Source organism: Apaloderma vittatum, unplaced genomic scaffold (assembly GCF_000703405.1).
Source record: "Apaloderma vittatum isolate BGI_N311 unplaced genomic scaffold, ASM70340v1 scaffold7116, whole genome shotgun sequence".
Lineage (NCBI taxonomy): Eukaryota > Metazoa > Chordata > Aves > Trogoniformes > Trogonidae > Apaloderma > Apaloderma vittatum.
Genome location: NW_009719961.1, coordinates 67,761 through 81,336, shown reverse-complemented (window position 1 = coordinate 81,336; position 13,576 = coordinate 67,761). Strand labels below are relative to the sequence as shown.

At 35.4% G+C, this 13,576-nt stretch overlaps 1 protein-coding gene across 1 annotated transcript in view; it reads left to right on the top strand.

Moving 5' to 3' along the window:
- The window catches only part of LOC104275016 (attractin-like protein 1), a gene marked incomplete at both ends in the record, with an annotated part of 190,017 nt that overhangs the window by 116,592 nt on the left and 59,849 nt on the right, over window positions 1-13,576 (top strand). The window contains 3 exons of the mRNA XM_009870845.1: window positions 6,893-6,987; window positions 7,600-7,678; window positions 8,900-9,057. Of these exons, the coding sequence (XP_009869147.1) occupies window positions 6,893-6,987; window positions 7,600-7,678; window positions 8,900-9,057 (332 nt within the window). The remainder of the gene's footprint in view (window positions 1-6,892; window positions 6,988-7,599; window positions 7,679-8,899; window positions 9,058-13,576) is intronic.

The following is a 13,576-nucleotide window of genomic DNA, read 5'->3' as shown; positions in this document are numbered from 1 at the left end:
ATAAGAATGATCGTATATAGTATTATATAATTAAAATATTATGAACAATCAAACTCCAGATATTTCAGTTTGGCTACTCATGATTAATGGATTAATGGATGATCTTGCCCTTGGTCTCTTTGTTTCATTTCCTGTCCTATAAAATGGGACTAATCATCTCACAGTAATGTTGTAACAAATTCATTAACTTTTCTGAAGAACTTTGAAAATGATAGTAATGAATACTGTTGAAAGCCACATTAGAAATTAATTCTGTCTTTAGAAAAGGGTTTGTGTAGTATGTAGTAAATGAGGCATGGGCCCAACACTGAGTACGAAATGTAGAACAAAGTGTTGAATAGCTGCCCATTTAGTGAGCGCTCACCCAAAAGTAATTTACAGGCACCCTTCGTTGCAGTGGTTTATTTTACAGTCTTAATATTCCTCTTTAACATACCTTTTTGTATATAACTGTATCACTAATGTATGTTAAGCATATCCAGTTTTTAAAATATATTTTTTAAAATAATCGCCAATATAATTGTATATTCTTTGGGAGTTGTTCTGGCATTCAAATACTGAAGCAGAATTTCAAATTGAGACTTCTCTCTGGCCTTTGTTCTTTTGGGAACATTCTGGGGTTTTAGTAAACACCAAGTTTGCTTTTAATACAAAGTCTTGTATGGGAATAGGTCTGTTGCTTATTGGATATGCGTATAAAACTCCGATATTAACCCATATTAAAGTCACGGGCCTTCATTAAGGGAAGACAACAGTTTCTTGAAAATTAACAGCAATACCAAGATTAAACGATTGCTTGGAAATTTATTTTCCTCATTTAATTAAATGGCTTTCTTCGCCTAATTATTGTTGTGTTCTCACATGCGCTCATTACTGACATTTTGAATTGATTTTAATGACTCCTTTTGACTGTGAAAGCAGTCAAGGGTTTTGAAAAAAATCAAAATAGAGATGTGAAAAGACTCAATAACCATAAGTCTTTGTTATATTTGACTGGTGATGATGCTGGAATGGTATTGTGGTCTTATCTCCCAATGTTCTTTTTTGACTTTATTCAATGACTTTTAATACAAAATGAAGCAACATGCCTGGAAACAGAAATTAGACTGTATGACTCCCCTCTCCCTGCTGAGTTTCTGTGTCATTTGACTTCCTCGGCTCTTGTTTTCTCAGTGTGCAAACTGAATCTTTTTTGCATGCTGGTCTGAATCCTGTTACTGCTCTTCCCTTGCCTGACCTGAGGTGGTGGGGCACACACCTTGCTAGGCAGAAATAGGAGGAGTTGGGTTTTATACTACCAAAAAGAAGGCAGCCTGCAACGTGTTCTCCTGGAGAGAGCTCTGAAGAAGAGGTGATACCACAGGGAGGTGACGGCTGATGTTTCTGCTCAACTCTGTAGTAGCTGTGCTTGGGATGCACTGGGCCAACTCCTGGAGAGACTTTGGCTCAAAAATACCCAGCTCGTGGATGCGAAATGCTTTGTGTAGTGGGGAATTACGTTCTGAGCTGTGGGATCTGAATTTGTGTAGGTGATTTCTATGCCTTTGAGAACTTTTCCTGTGAAACTTTAGAGATGAATGTTCAGGGAATGGCTGTTTAAGTTCTGGCTGGCTGCCACTCGAGTCACTTGTATCTTAGATTTGAGATGAAGGTCTGGGCTGCGTATCTGGCCAACAACACACTAGGCGTTTTAAAGTCATTTATAGCAGCACGAAGTAGGAAGGGATTATTGCTGTGATAGTGGTTCTGCCTCTTCCTCTTGCCTTTGGTGTAGGGCAACTGAACATGTTTTCGGTTTTGTTGTGTTTTTTTTTTTTAAAGCATTTATCTCAAACATATTAAGTGGGAAAATGCAAACATGGAGGATGTTGATGGCAGAAAACCCCCAAAATGCTGGCTATTAAGATTTCACTGAAGCAATCCAAAACTAAGAAGAAACTATCTTCTGCATGTTTGCAAAGATGGGACATATGTAGATGAGAAAGTACTTGTTAAAAAAATGGTGTGTTTCAAGTAAATTCTTTTTTAGTTAACTTTTTAAAAAATAAAGGAACAAAACATTCTGTAATGTCATTACAGTTTTTCCATAGATGAGAGGAATCTATGCAATGATCAAGATATTTAATTACCTAGTCTCTTTAGAAAATCATTAGAGCTACATGACACTTTCTGAAATTAAAATTTGCCAAGAATTAAGTTTAGGTTGAGAAAATATGTTTTGAAAAAAGGTGGGATTCATATTCTAGATTTGTTTAATTCTTACAAAAAATTCAAGAGTCATCAAAACAAATGACAGTGTATCTATGCTACTTCTAGAAAATCAAGCATTTCTTCTGTAATTCACTGAAATAATTCTATAAGATCGTGTATTTAATTTTTGGATGTTAATGGCCATTGATAATGTTTGATTGCTATCTCTTATGGAAGTGTTGTTTGAATTTGGTTTTTTTTGAGTTCACCAGATTTTGAAAACAGTTTTAAAATCTTGTTTCTGTAGGTCAGACAGATTTTGAAAATTATAAGATTGCTTTTGTCAAGTGTTGCTCATATGACAGTTTGATTATTGTATTTAGTATTTGCTATCTTTGTGCTTTCATTGTCATCCTCTGCTACAGTATAAGTGCAGTGAGGGGGGTTTTTTTAGTTTCTGTTTATATGTGATCTGAATTTCTTTTCTAGCTAAAGCAGTCAGTTCTCTGTGTGTCTTTATAAACAGAAGCACTCATGTATTTATGCAAAGGGTAAAAGTACTTATGGTGGCATTTTAAAGGTTTAAGCAGAAACAAAAATACATGGAGTGGTATCCTGGGCATCTCTAAATGCATGATTGTAAATATACACATAAATATATATCAACAGAATATACTGAATGTACTTTAAGTAACTATTTCTACATCTAACTGTTGTACATTTGGCTATTTATATATGTAACCATTCGGAACAGATTGTACTTTTACAGCTGAATTTTACTTTAAATTCTGTATTTATTCCCAGGCTAAGCTGTCTAGGCTGAATGACGCTGTGAATTGGGAAGTGTGGCGTGATGTACGGTGTCAGTGCTTCATTTGTTTGTGTGTACTTACAGTGCATTGGCATGGCTGATGTTCTCGGGTTATGTTCAGGGTGGCCTTAGCGGTGGGAGGGCAGACTGTTCTGCTAGCTGCAGTCTGTCAAAGGTGAAGCCGTCTGGAGAAGAGGGAGGTGATGCTTTCCCTGAGAGCTGCTGAATCCATGTGGGAGAAGTCTCTCCTGTGGAGAGATGGAACAGATGGAGAGAGGAAGGGCGGTGAGTGAGAGAGACAGCAGCAGGATGCAATAGGTGGAAGAGAGACTTCTTCACAATCCCTTTGAATTTCTGCACTTGAATTTCCTCCTAAATTAATTCTACTAATTTCTATTCTAATAAAATCTAACTTTAGAGTCTTCCAGAGATTTGGGGTGTTTAATTTAAGAATAGGTCCAGGCAAAGCTTTTTCAAAGTTTTGGCCAGTGAGAATCATGCTCGCTATGAAAATAAGCCTTCCTTGAAACTGTGAAACTTGTTCAGCCTACTGCAGTCCTCAGAAAGAGAGGAAGGAGTGTTTGCTCAGTAGCAGCTCTCTCATTTGCACCCAACTTCATTTGCATTGTTGAATCATGTAACTGTGGAGGCAGTGCTCTCTGCTTCATTCAAGTTTTATGCACTTTAGGTATATTCCCTGAATTAGAATCATCTATGAAGAGAAATATTTCTGCTTTGCAGCATCCACTCTGTGGCCAAGATAGAGATTTAATCATTTGTTCCCCTCTACTGCCGATCTTTGGAATAAAAACTTCATAATTTGAGTTTTCTAGTGCTAAAAAATGTGCTGCTTTTGAATAGTTTAGTGAAGAGCTTCTCTTCCCATTTAATAGGGCTAGGTTGTTGTAGATTAAAGGTCCTATGGCACCTTAGAAGAATCCCAAGGCAAGTTCCATGTGTTGCCTCTTAGGACTCTTCTTGAATAACAAGCTGTGTTGTTAAAAGCTCTTTGAGTACTGTGGAAGAAATAATGGCTACAGGGTTGGATATGTAGCTATTACTAGAGTATTTAATTAGTTAATTAACTAATTAATAACACCATAAAATAGTTGGGGATATCTTGAATACCAAAGATGCTATACGTAACCAACTGTTACCTTTTTTTAATTATTTACTATTTTAGCTATATTGTGGGTAAAAATGTAGTAAAAAAAAAGGAAGTATTTTTCTGATATGTTACAGATGGTAAAGTTGTGAAGAACTGTGTAGTTCAACATCGTATATCAATGTGAGGACTTTTCCTGCATTGCTTGAAAAACAAATTTTTCTTTTCTTGGCTTCAGCAAGTAAAACATAAGTTAAAAGAAAAAAGAAAGCAAACAACAACAAACCAACAGCAACAGCAAACTCCAGGAAAAATAGTCACTATCTTGTCCAGATAGTCTTGTCTAAGCTGCTTCTAGTATTTTGTAGCCTTTGCAGTAACCAGAATTTCCACAGGAGTGCACACTGTGATGCTACTCTACTGTACATTTACAGCAGCTCTGTTTGCAAAAATTCATGCTAAAGCAGTCCTTTGTGCTTTGCGGGACCCCGAGTTGACCAGATCAAGAGATTTAGCATAACTATACATTATTCCTAGCTTTTTGGCCTTGCTGCTACTGATTATTAAAGGATATTAATCCCTTTAATGGGATTCAATCTCTATTTGCCATCTTTTGCTGTCCTGCTACCTTTAAATACGTTCTGGTGCAGTGATAATCTTACTGTTAAAGATGTAAGTATGCTACACTGTTACTAATAGAGTCAATGAGATTTTATTGACTTGATTTACATAATTCTAGAAGTGTAGAGTACTGTTAATAAATAAATGAGATCTTTCAGTATTTATTCATCTTTCACCTTTATAAGCTTGCAAAAACCTGATCAAAACTCAATATTTAAGACATTAAGATCAATTCGAATAGTGGAACTGTGGTGGCTAATAGTAGTGAAAGTGGACCTCAGCTTTGAGGGTCCTGGCAATTCCTTTCATTTAGCTCCTTTATTTTCTAATTTTCTTTCTACGCTCTGTGTAAAGCAAAGCAAACCAACACATTTTCTTTAACTCTTAAGACAATACAGTAGGCTGCATTCATGCTTCATTGACTTGTAAGGGTTTTTTCTCCTCGTATGTCAGGGTTCCCATGGGATGCAATAGCGTGTATTTTTTGAGATGATACGTTGCTACAGAAAAGGTGATCGTCAGCAGTGAGCAAACTATTGAGTTCAACAAAAGGCTGACACAGCTTTTTCCTACTTTGACTTAATCTTTCACTCTCTTTGTATCTACTGTTTTTGGTTTTATGATCGTGTATTTTTTATTTATAACCCTTTACTTGTGTGGTGTTGGTGACTAGTAGAATGTCATCAAGACAGGGATCAAAATATAGCTTCAAAATTATTCACTAGGATGTAGCATCAAAGATAACTTGCAGCCAACCATGTTTTAACATGCACAACATAATAATCTGAATCATGTACACTTACAAGTCATCTTCTTTCCTGTGACAGAGGAAAACAAGCAATCTTTTGATCCTGTAGATGCATAATAGTTAGAAGATTTATTCTCTGAGATCTGAAGATATCTGCCCCTGCAACAGATCATTCAAGATCCATCCACCGCACCCGCCTCTGGTTCACCACTGGCTGTTGCACAAGGGTCGTTAATCTGCTAACACAGTTCACACCTCTGAGGGCTCTGCTGGTTCTTGACTGTCTCACCGCACTAAGTGTTGCTTCCTGGGCTTCTACGTGGCACCCTCTGTGAAGTGCAGCAAGTTGTCTGTGGTAACGGGGTCATTGTTCTTACATTATGGAGGTGCTGGAAACCTGCTTCGCCCTGACAAATCCACCTGTGGATTTTTTCTGCTGTGCAGAAAAGTTCCTTCATAGTCCTTCCTAAGTGCTACAACCTAACTAAGGGTCAATCTCCTCTAGGAACACAATGAGATAGCTGAAAACTTTTTTCTTAGAACTTGTCCCAATCATTTTATGCTCCTTCCAGAAGGGTTAAGCCGGGTTTGGGTCATCTGAGGATGGCCCTTTCTGCCTTCTGCAGCTATGAGAACATCAGCTGGCCATCGGGGAAGTGCTGTTAGCATGCAGTGGCAGAAACAGCATGAGTAGGAACTGCCTGGCAGACTCCTTTCCTTTCAGATGTTGCAAGAAAAATGTGTAGAGCAAATGCGCTTTGGAAGTGAAATGTAACCTGAGTCAACACTAAACTGACACTTGTTTCTCTTGTATGGAAAGTTTGTATCTCTTGCCACTTATGAAATCTCTCTTGAAATTCCAGCAATTTAGAAAGGATGTGCTTCGTGGTCACAAATTTTCAAAATTTTACTGTGCAGTTTTATTATTAACAATGTAACTTACTATATTATCATGCCATCATGTTATATAATTTTGCTGTAGATGCAACTTTTTTTCCAGAATTTTTAAACCTGGTAATTTTAAAATATGTTATAGTAATGTAGCTATGCAAACCAATTTTATAAGACAGAAAGGCGTATGACCAAATAATAAAAATATTTAAAAAGACAATAATCGATACTCTACTTTGTAATAGTTAGTTTAAAAAGAATGATTATTTCAAGTTATGTGTAATAGTTGCGCTGCTTCCGTGATAGAATCTGTTTCTTAATTTAGTTATTTTTATTTTTCTCATCACTTCAAGACATTGTAGTTCAAATACGTCAACAATGAAATGCCTGTGAATAATTCTGACTTGTAGATTACACCATGCTTTTTAAAATACAAGTGAACAATAAATTTTGAAGTGCTTGCATAACATACTATTAATATGTAAATGCTTGAATATATTTTGTTATTTTCCTGTTTTGCCCACAGACAGCCTTTTGATTGATTACCAGTTTACCTTCAGCTTATTACAAGAGGATGATCGCCATCACACTGCCATAAACTTTATAGCAAATCCAGAGCAGGTAAGAAAGTGTAACTAAGTTCAGACAAAGTTTGGGCAGTCCTGATTAAGATTTCCATTGTATTTGACCATGATTAAAGGTTTTCCAAGTTCCTATAGGGTATTAGAGATATTTCAGATCTTTTTGAGTACTGAAAATTATGCCATTGAGAAAACCTTCTACATAGTAGATGTACTTCAGACATACTAATACCGCAAAATAGTCTCAGCTGGTTTATTTTATTGTGAATAGCAAGTTCTAGTACCTTCATGAGATGGATTAAAGGAGTATACCTTTCAGTTAAAAAATCTTCATTAGCAGTTGAGAAAAGGTAATTTTTAAATTGTAATTAAAGTGTGGCCATTCGCCATGGTTTTTTTCTTTATTTTTTTAAAGAAAATTATTTAATTATTGTTATAACCATCTGAAAAGATAACTGGTATAGTTATATGCCTGTACCCTCATCTTACTAAAGCAAATGAGAGGGTTGCCTTTGGCTCCAAATTATTACCATTTCTATCCATGTTTAAAATGAAAAATGGAAGATGATTAAAAGGCAATATTCAGTTATGTGCAGTGGAGTTATGCAATACATTCTGTTATATTTCGTTAACTTTATTTTTTTTTATCTAGTCAAATAAAAATTTGGATATATCAATTAATGCATCAAACAACTTCAACCTCAATATTACGTGGTCTGTTGGTTCTACAGGTGAGGATGAATTTTGTATGATGATTTTTTTCCCATGTGATTTCATGATCCTTTAAGCTATTTTAACCTGATTGTCTCTTTGTTACTGATTTTGATAATAAAACTTTACCAAATGTATTCTTTTGCCATTATCATTATGCCATTATTAATTATATTATTTAAACCTCAGATGATAATTTGCAATCTGAACAAAGCTTCATTAATATGTTAACTTTCTCTCCTATTCAATTAAAATTACTTTGGTAGGAAAAGCTTGTAGTCTATTTAAATTTTTTAAATGAGAGTGTTATGAAATGCTGCGATTTTAATTAAGATAAATTGCTTCCTTAACTACTGCAGAGACTGAGATTTTATTTCTTTGTTTCAATGTTCAGGCTAAAAATTTAATTATTAACCTTAACATTGATATCAAACAATAAAGTTCTTCTGTGTGTGCTGATAAAAGGAGCTGCTTATCTATTTTTCTCCAACTTTGAACCTCATTACTCTTCTTTGTCTTAAGAAGTAGGAAGAAAAGCCTTATTCAGACAGTTTCTCCGAATTGGTTCTGTTGACTTTCTGAAAACACATGCAAGGAGAAGCATGATGCTTAAAATGAAATCTTATCAAAATAAAAAAAAACCAACACAAAACTTTTTAAGGAAGGTTCTGAGTTTGTCTTACATAAACGCACAGATTTCTTCATCAATGTAGTTCTGAAGTATTTTAATGTAGCATAATTAGTAAATTCTATTTATTCCTTTGTTTAACTTAGTACATATTTGCAAACAATGACCTGTTTATTAGTACGTATATTATTGAAGCTTTCAGGAACAGTTAAAGCTCTACAGCAGTAATATAAGATATAAACAAATTCATTTTCAAGCTGTATTAACCCATGAGTTTTTTAACTGAAATGGAATGTAACTCACTGGAGGACAGCATATTATCTGTTTAGCTGACCGTAACAACTTTCTTCTAAAATTCATGTAATCTCTATCAACTTTACAATTCATTCATAATTTTGAAACTAGAGTAAGAATTTCTGTGAATTCTCTCTGTGTATGTGAAATATAATTAATGTGCCACATAGAACATGATAAAGGCTGATTAAAGTTGTAGAATGGAGACACTACAAGTAACTAAAGCATTTTAGGTTTATTGTGCAAATTTACTTTGGCACCTTTAATGATGTTACTATTTGTCATAAATATATATGTTTAAATGTGTTGGCTTTTTTAGCTGGAACAATATCTGGAGAAGAGATTCCTGTTGTTTCTAAGGCTAATATTAAGGAATACAGAGATAGCTTTTCCTGTGAAAAGTTTAACTTTCGAAGCAACCCAAACATCACTTTCTATGTCTATGTCAGCAATTTCACCTGGCCAATCAAAATACAGGTTGGTATGACTGTTATTTGCTTCTAGAGATATTGACATGTTAGCTTAATATTTAATTTCATGTTTTAAGTCATATAGAAACTATGCAAAGAGTATTATTGGCCTCTATATTTTCTGTGTACAAGAATTATATTATGATACTTTTGCTTTCAGGAGTGAATCAGACTTCAGACAGTTGATTTTAAAATTTGAATTGGAAATATACTGAACATAAATGCTTATATGTAGCATATCTTATGCATTTCGATGTATGCATAAAAGAGAGCATACAAATACGTCTGTAAATGTCTAGATATTTGTGTGTAAACCTTTAATCATTAGCTTTCTTAAGCCTCTGATTTTCTTAAAGGCTAAATGTCTATATCATATTGCAATATTGCAAACTTCAGTTAACACTAAGTATATGTGGTTAGAGTTTATAGTCTTCTTTTACTTCCTTGTAATCAACTTCACTGAGTGTTTGCTGGAGTAGTGAGATAGTGTGCAGTGGCAGACTTGAAAAGAACAGTGCAATGGTGGCTGTGTTTTGGGGTTTTTTTTTCCCCCCAAAGTTTCAGCAATATTTATAGTTGCCATTACTATAGCTGCATTTTAAGTACTGCATTCCCTGCACCTATCAAGGAGCTCTTTATGTGGATGACCAGCTTTTGGCGGTAGCTCTCTTTCAGAATTAATTCTTTAAAATTAAATTGTTAAAATGATCATAAAATTTAATCATTCCTAGTGATTCGCTCAGGACACTGGAACAAGCTGAAAATACATGCCAGTTAACTGTAGTTACAAATACTTTATGGATTTCCATTTTGGTGAAGAAAACCTCCCTGTTTTATAAAATACAGAGCCTATTTTATATATATATCTGATATCTATATAGTCATTTACTGAGGAACCTCCTGGATTGAAGCAGTGATCTTCTAAGTAAACTGTCAGAGAAATATTATTACTTTGTTGTGTTAAGTAAAGCTAGACTTTTCTTAAAGCTGCATGAATGTTAACCGTAAATATGCACTGCACAGTGTTGGAAGGATGAATTTCTGCAATATTTTAACATTTATCCATGTACTATTTTATATAACCCCCTCTCCCCGACTGTTAACTACTTTCTCTTACTCTTCATATTAGGATGGTTTTTTTTTACAACTTCAATTGCCAAATAGCCTTCCTAAACAAATCCATGAATCAATTTAAGCTGTAAATGCATTACACACTCTTGTCACCTTAAGATTGGAAGGTGCCAATAGATTATTCTAAGACAAGCATTGCTGAGGTGATCTATTCCTAAAATGTAGAACACTTTGTCAGCTGTTGCCACTGTACCATAACACCTTAATGGTAACATGGGGAATCCCCTGACTGTTAGTTACATCCTTTTTTTTTTTTTTCTTTAATGGTCAGGTCTTTTCCTTATCTGCCAGAGTTGCACAGTTGTATTTATGTTTGAGGCACATTGAAATTCATCGTCTAGGCAATTCTGTCTCAGAAGTTATGGTGCTTGAGTATTGTATCCCTTTCCTGTCCTAATTTTTCATAAAAAGCTTCTTCCATCTAGAAATTAAGTCACTCCAATTTTGTGCAGCAGAAAAGGAGTGTTAAGATCCAATTATGGAAACTCATTCAGGATTTTAGTATTGTCCTCTGTATTTACCTTCCTAAATCAACAAGATTATTATTTAGCTCCCAACTTTTTAATGTAGTGTACTGTTTTTAATGTAGTGTTTTGTTATTTTCTAAGAAAATATCTGAAGTTAACATTGCCCATATAGATTTCTTATGTTTTTTGCTCTAGGAGTAGATGAAATCTGCAAATGATAAATGGAGTAGGCTTTTCAGAGAAAACAAATTTAGTTTTTTATGTTAGCTTTATGATTCTGTATAGGATAGAAGTTTTTTTTTTAAAACAAAAATGAACCTTTCTATGACTCAGGATTAAGAGAGAGAAGTCATATTTTATCCCTAACTAGAGACTGAAGTTTCCAAGGCCTATACTAAATGGCCTCAGAGTTCTACTGTGATCTTCTACACCTACATCTCTTATCATTCCAGATTTCACCTTCATAATATGCAAAGTGGTTGACATCAGTATTCAAGAGTGCCAATTTAAAGGATGATGCTACTGTTATACTGATGAAAGAACGTTTTGGGAGAGTCAAGAGACTGACGGTGGATTCCTGTTCTGGAGTGGAATGGGGAACTCATCTCGATGGTCTCTGAATTAATTTTCAAATGGTCCAGAAAGTAGTTTCCTGAATTAGCGACCTTTGCCAATCTGTGGTGATTAGAGAGTTAGCTTTTTGTTCTAGCGTGGGACAGTGGATGTCACAGAAGCTGGCCTGTGCGTAAATGGTCTTAGAACTATTTGCACTGTAGTTCTCTCCACTAATGCAAAATTACGGTGACTGCTATTTGCACTGTAGTTCTCTCCACTAATGCAGTCATGCTGCATTGGTCAGGTCCTATTGGTTAAAAATGGAGTGATATTTTATAGCAACTCAATACTGAAGGTTTCATTTAATCCTCTTGGAGCTAAGGAAATTACGGTGACTTCCTTGAGAGGCACTCTCTTCACAGGAATAAGTAAAATAGCAACATGAAATTTGGCACGTCTTTTACACAATACTTTTGTAAAGGACTAAATACTCCCTTCAGCACATCTAGCATTTTCAAAATACAATCTGAGTACCAGTCTCCTGTATTTGCATTATTCATTGTAGCTTGTCAAGAATAGGTTGTATGAAGAATGAGTTTCTAAGAAAGAAGAAGTAGTGACCTGACTTCCCTTGTAACTGATAGTTCACGTTGTGTTGTTGGTATGCATTTCACCATTCTCCTTTCATGCCTCCTGTTAGGCTGGCACTGGAGCTGAGATTACTTGTGTCTTTCATTAGAAAGATTTGGGGTTTGGTGTTGGAGTTACTGCTCTTGCCATGCCTCTTTCTATAAGAGAAGGAACAGCACTCCTGATTATAGAGGACATTTACTTTTATTTTCTGTGATAGCCATCTATATTATCTCTATTTTTGCATTCACTTCTCATCAAGATTTTCATGACTACAAGGAAAAACTGTACATCCCAGCAGGTGATTGTTCGTTTGGATCAATGGCTCACAGTTGCTTCCTCAAGTGCTTTTATTATGCATGTTACCTATTCAGCAAGCTTGGAGGTTCTTCCATAAATCTTAATAAATCTCTGGTGAATCTGACACAAATATCCTATTTTGAAATATGATTTCCTGACTTTAAAAAAGGAATATGTGATGGTTGCTTCCATATAAAAGTTTCGTGAAGATATGCTAGCCTGTGATAACTCTTCACCAGCAATGACCCAGTGACCCATTTTATTTTTGTCACTGGTGAGCCTAATGACCTCAGAACAGAGATTCTTCAGCACTGGATAGCGGCAAATTACCAACCACAGTGACTATGCAGGAAATTTTCAGTTTCAGATGAAGTCTTGCTCTCTTTATGAAAATATGCTCTAGGTTCATATTAGTCAGCATCCTTCTTCTGTCCATAATGCTTATGGGCACACAGCTGGATGCTCAGTCAGTAAGAGAGCTTTCGAACCCTCAAGGAAACTGCTGGATTTAACTTTCCTGCCAAAAAAAACCCAACAAAAACCTCCCACATAATTTACCTATAAGATTGCTTCTTCCTTGACATTGGAGGAGAAGTAGAAATGTGACATAGCTGCATAAGGAATCATTAGAAAGATGGTGATACAGGACATCTGCAGCTTAGAACTGTTGCCACAATTAGACCTGTTATTGGGCATAACATGGACAGCTACCAGTTTTTCTCAGAAGTAGATACTAGTTATATGCTGGCACACAAATGTTGGGTGTTTTTCTGTTAAATTATTGGAAGAGTTTATATCACACTTTTTCTCCATTTCCTGTAATGCAATGCTGACTGGAAGATAAGGATGAATACAGACCTGTAAGCTCAGTTGTTCCAGACTTTCACAGGCAACAATCGTTGTATACATCTTCTCAGAGGAAGTCTGAATAAAGTATCTTCGTTATTAGAGGGTTCAAGTGTCCAAGTAAGGGGACATGATTTATCATCCAGACTTCCTTCCTTGTGTTTGATGGAATGTCTCTGACAGTCCCAACCCTTTAGGTTTACCATGTCTTATGTGTCTGTACAGGACTCTGTGAGAAAATGCTCTTGTCTTAAATAGGCTAGATTTCTGAACAGAATATGTGGCAAAACCCCATAACTTGTTTCTGCTCATTTTTATTTTATTTTGAGAAGAGATATAATTCAGACTCTGCTAGTAATGACATTTGAAGGCTGTAACATTTATTGAAAAGCAATAACTCAGACTGTAGCCAGCACCTCAAATAATGGTCAGTGGTCCCTGAAGTAGTAAGCAGTCATAAAGCTTGGGCTTCTGACAGCTATGCAAATATTAATAACAGCAGTAACAACAAGTTCTTCAGTCTCAGGAAATCTTATGGCAAGGGATTTTTGTCATTGGAGCTGGTAACAGATGTCTGTCTGGTTTTTTTGTGTGTTC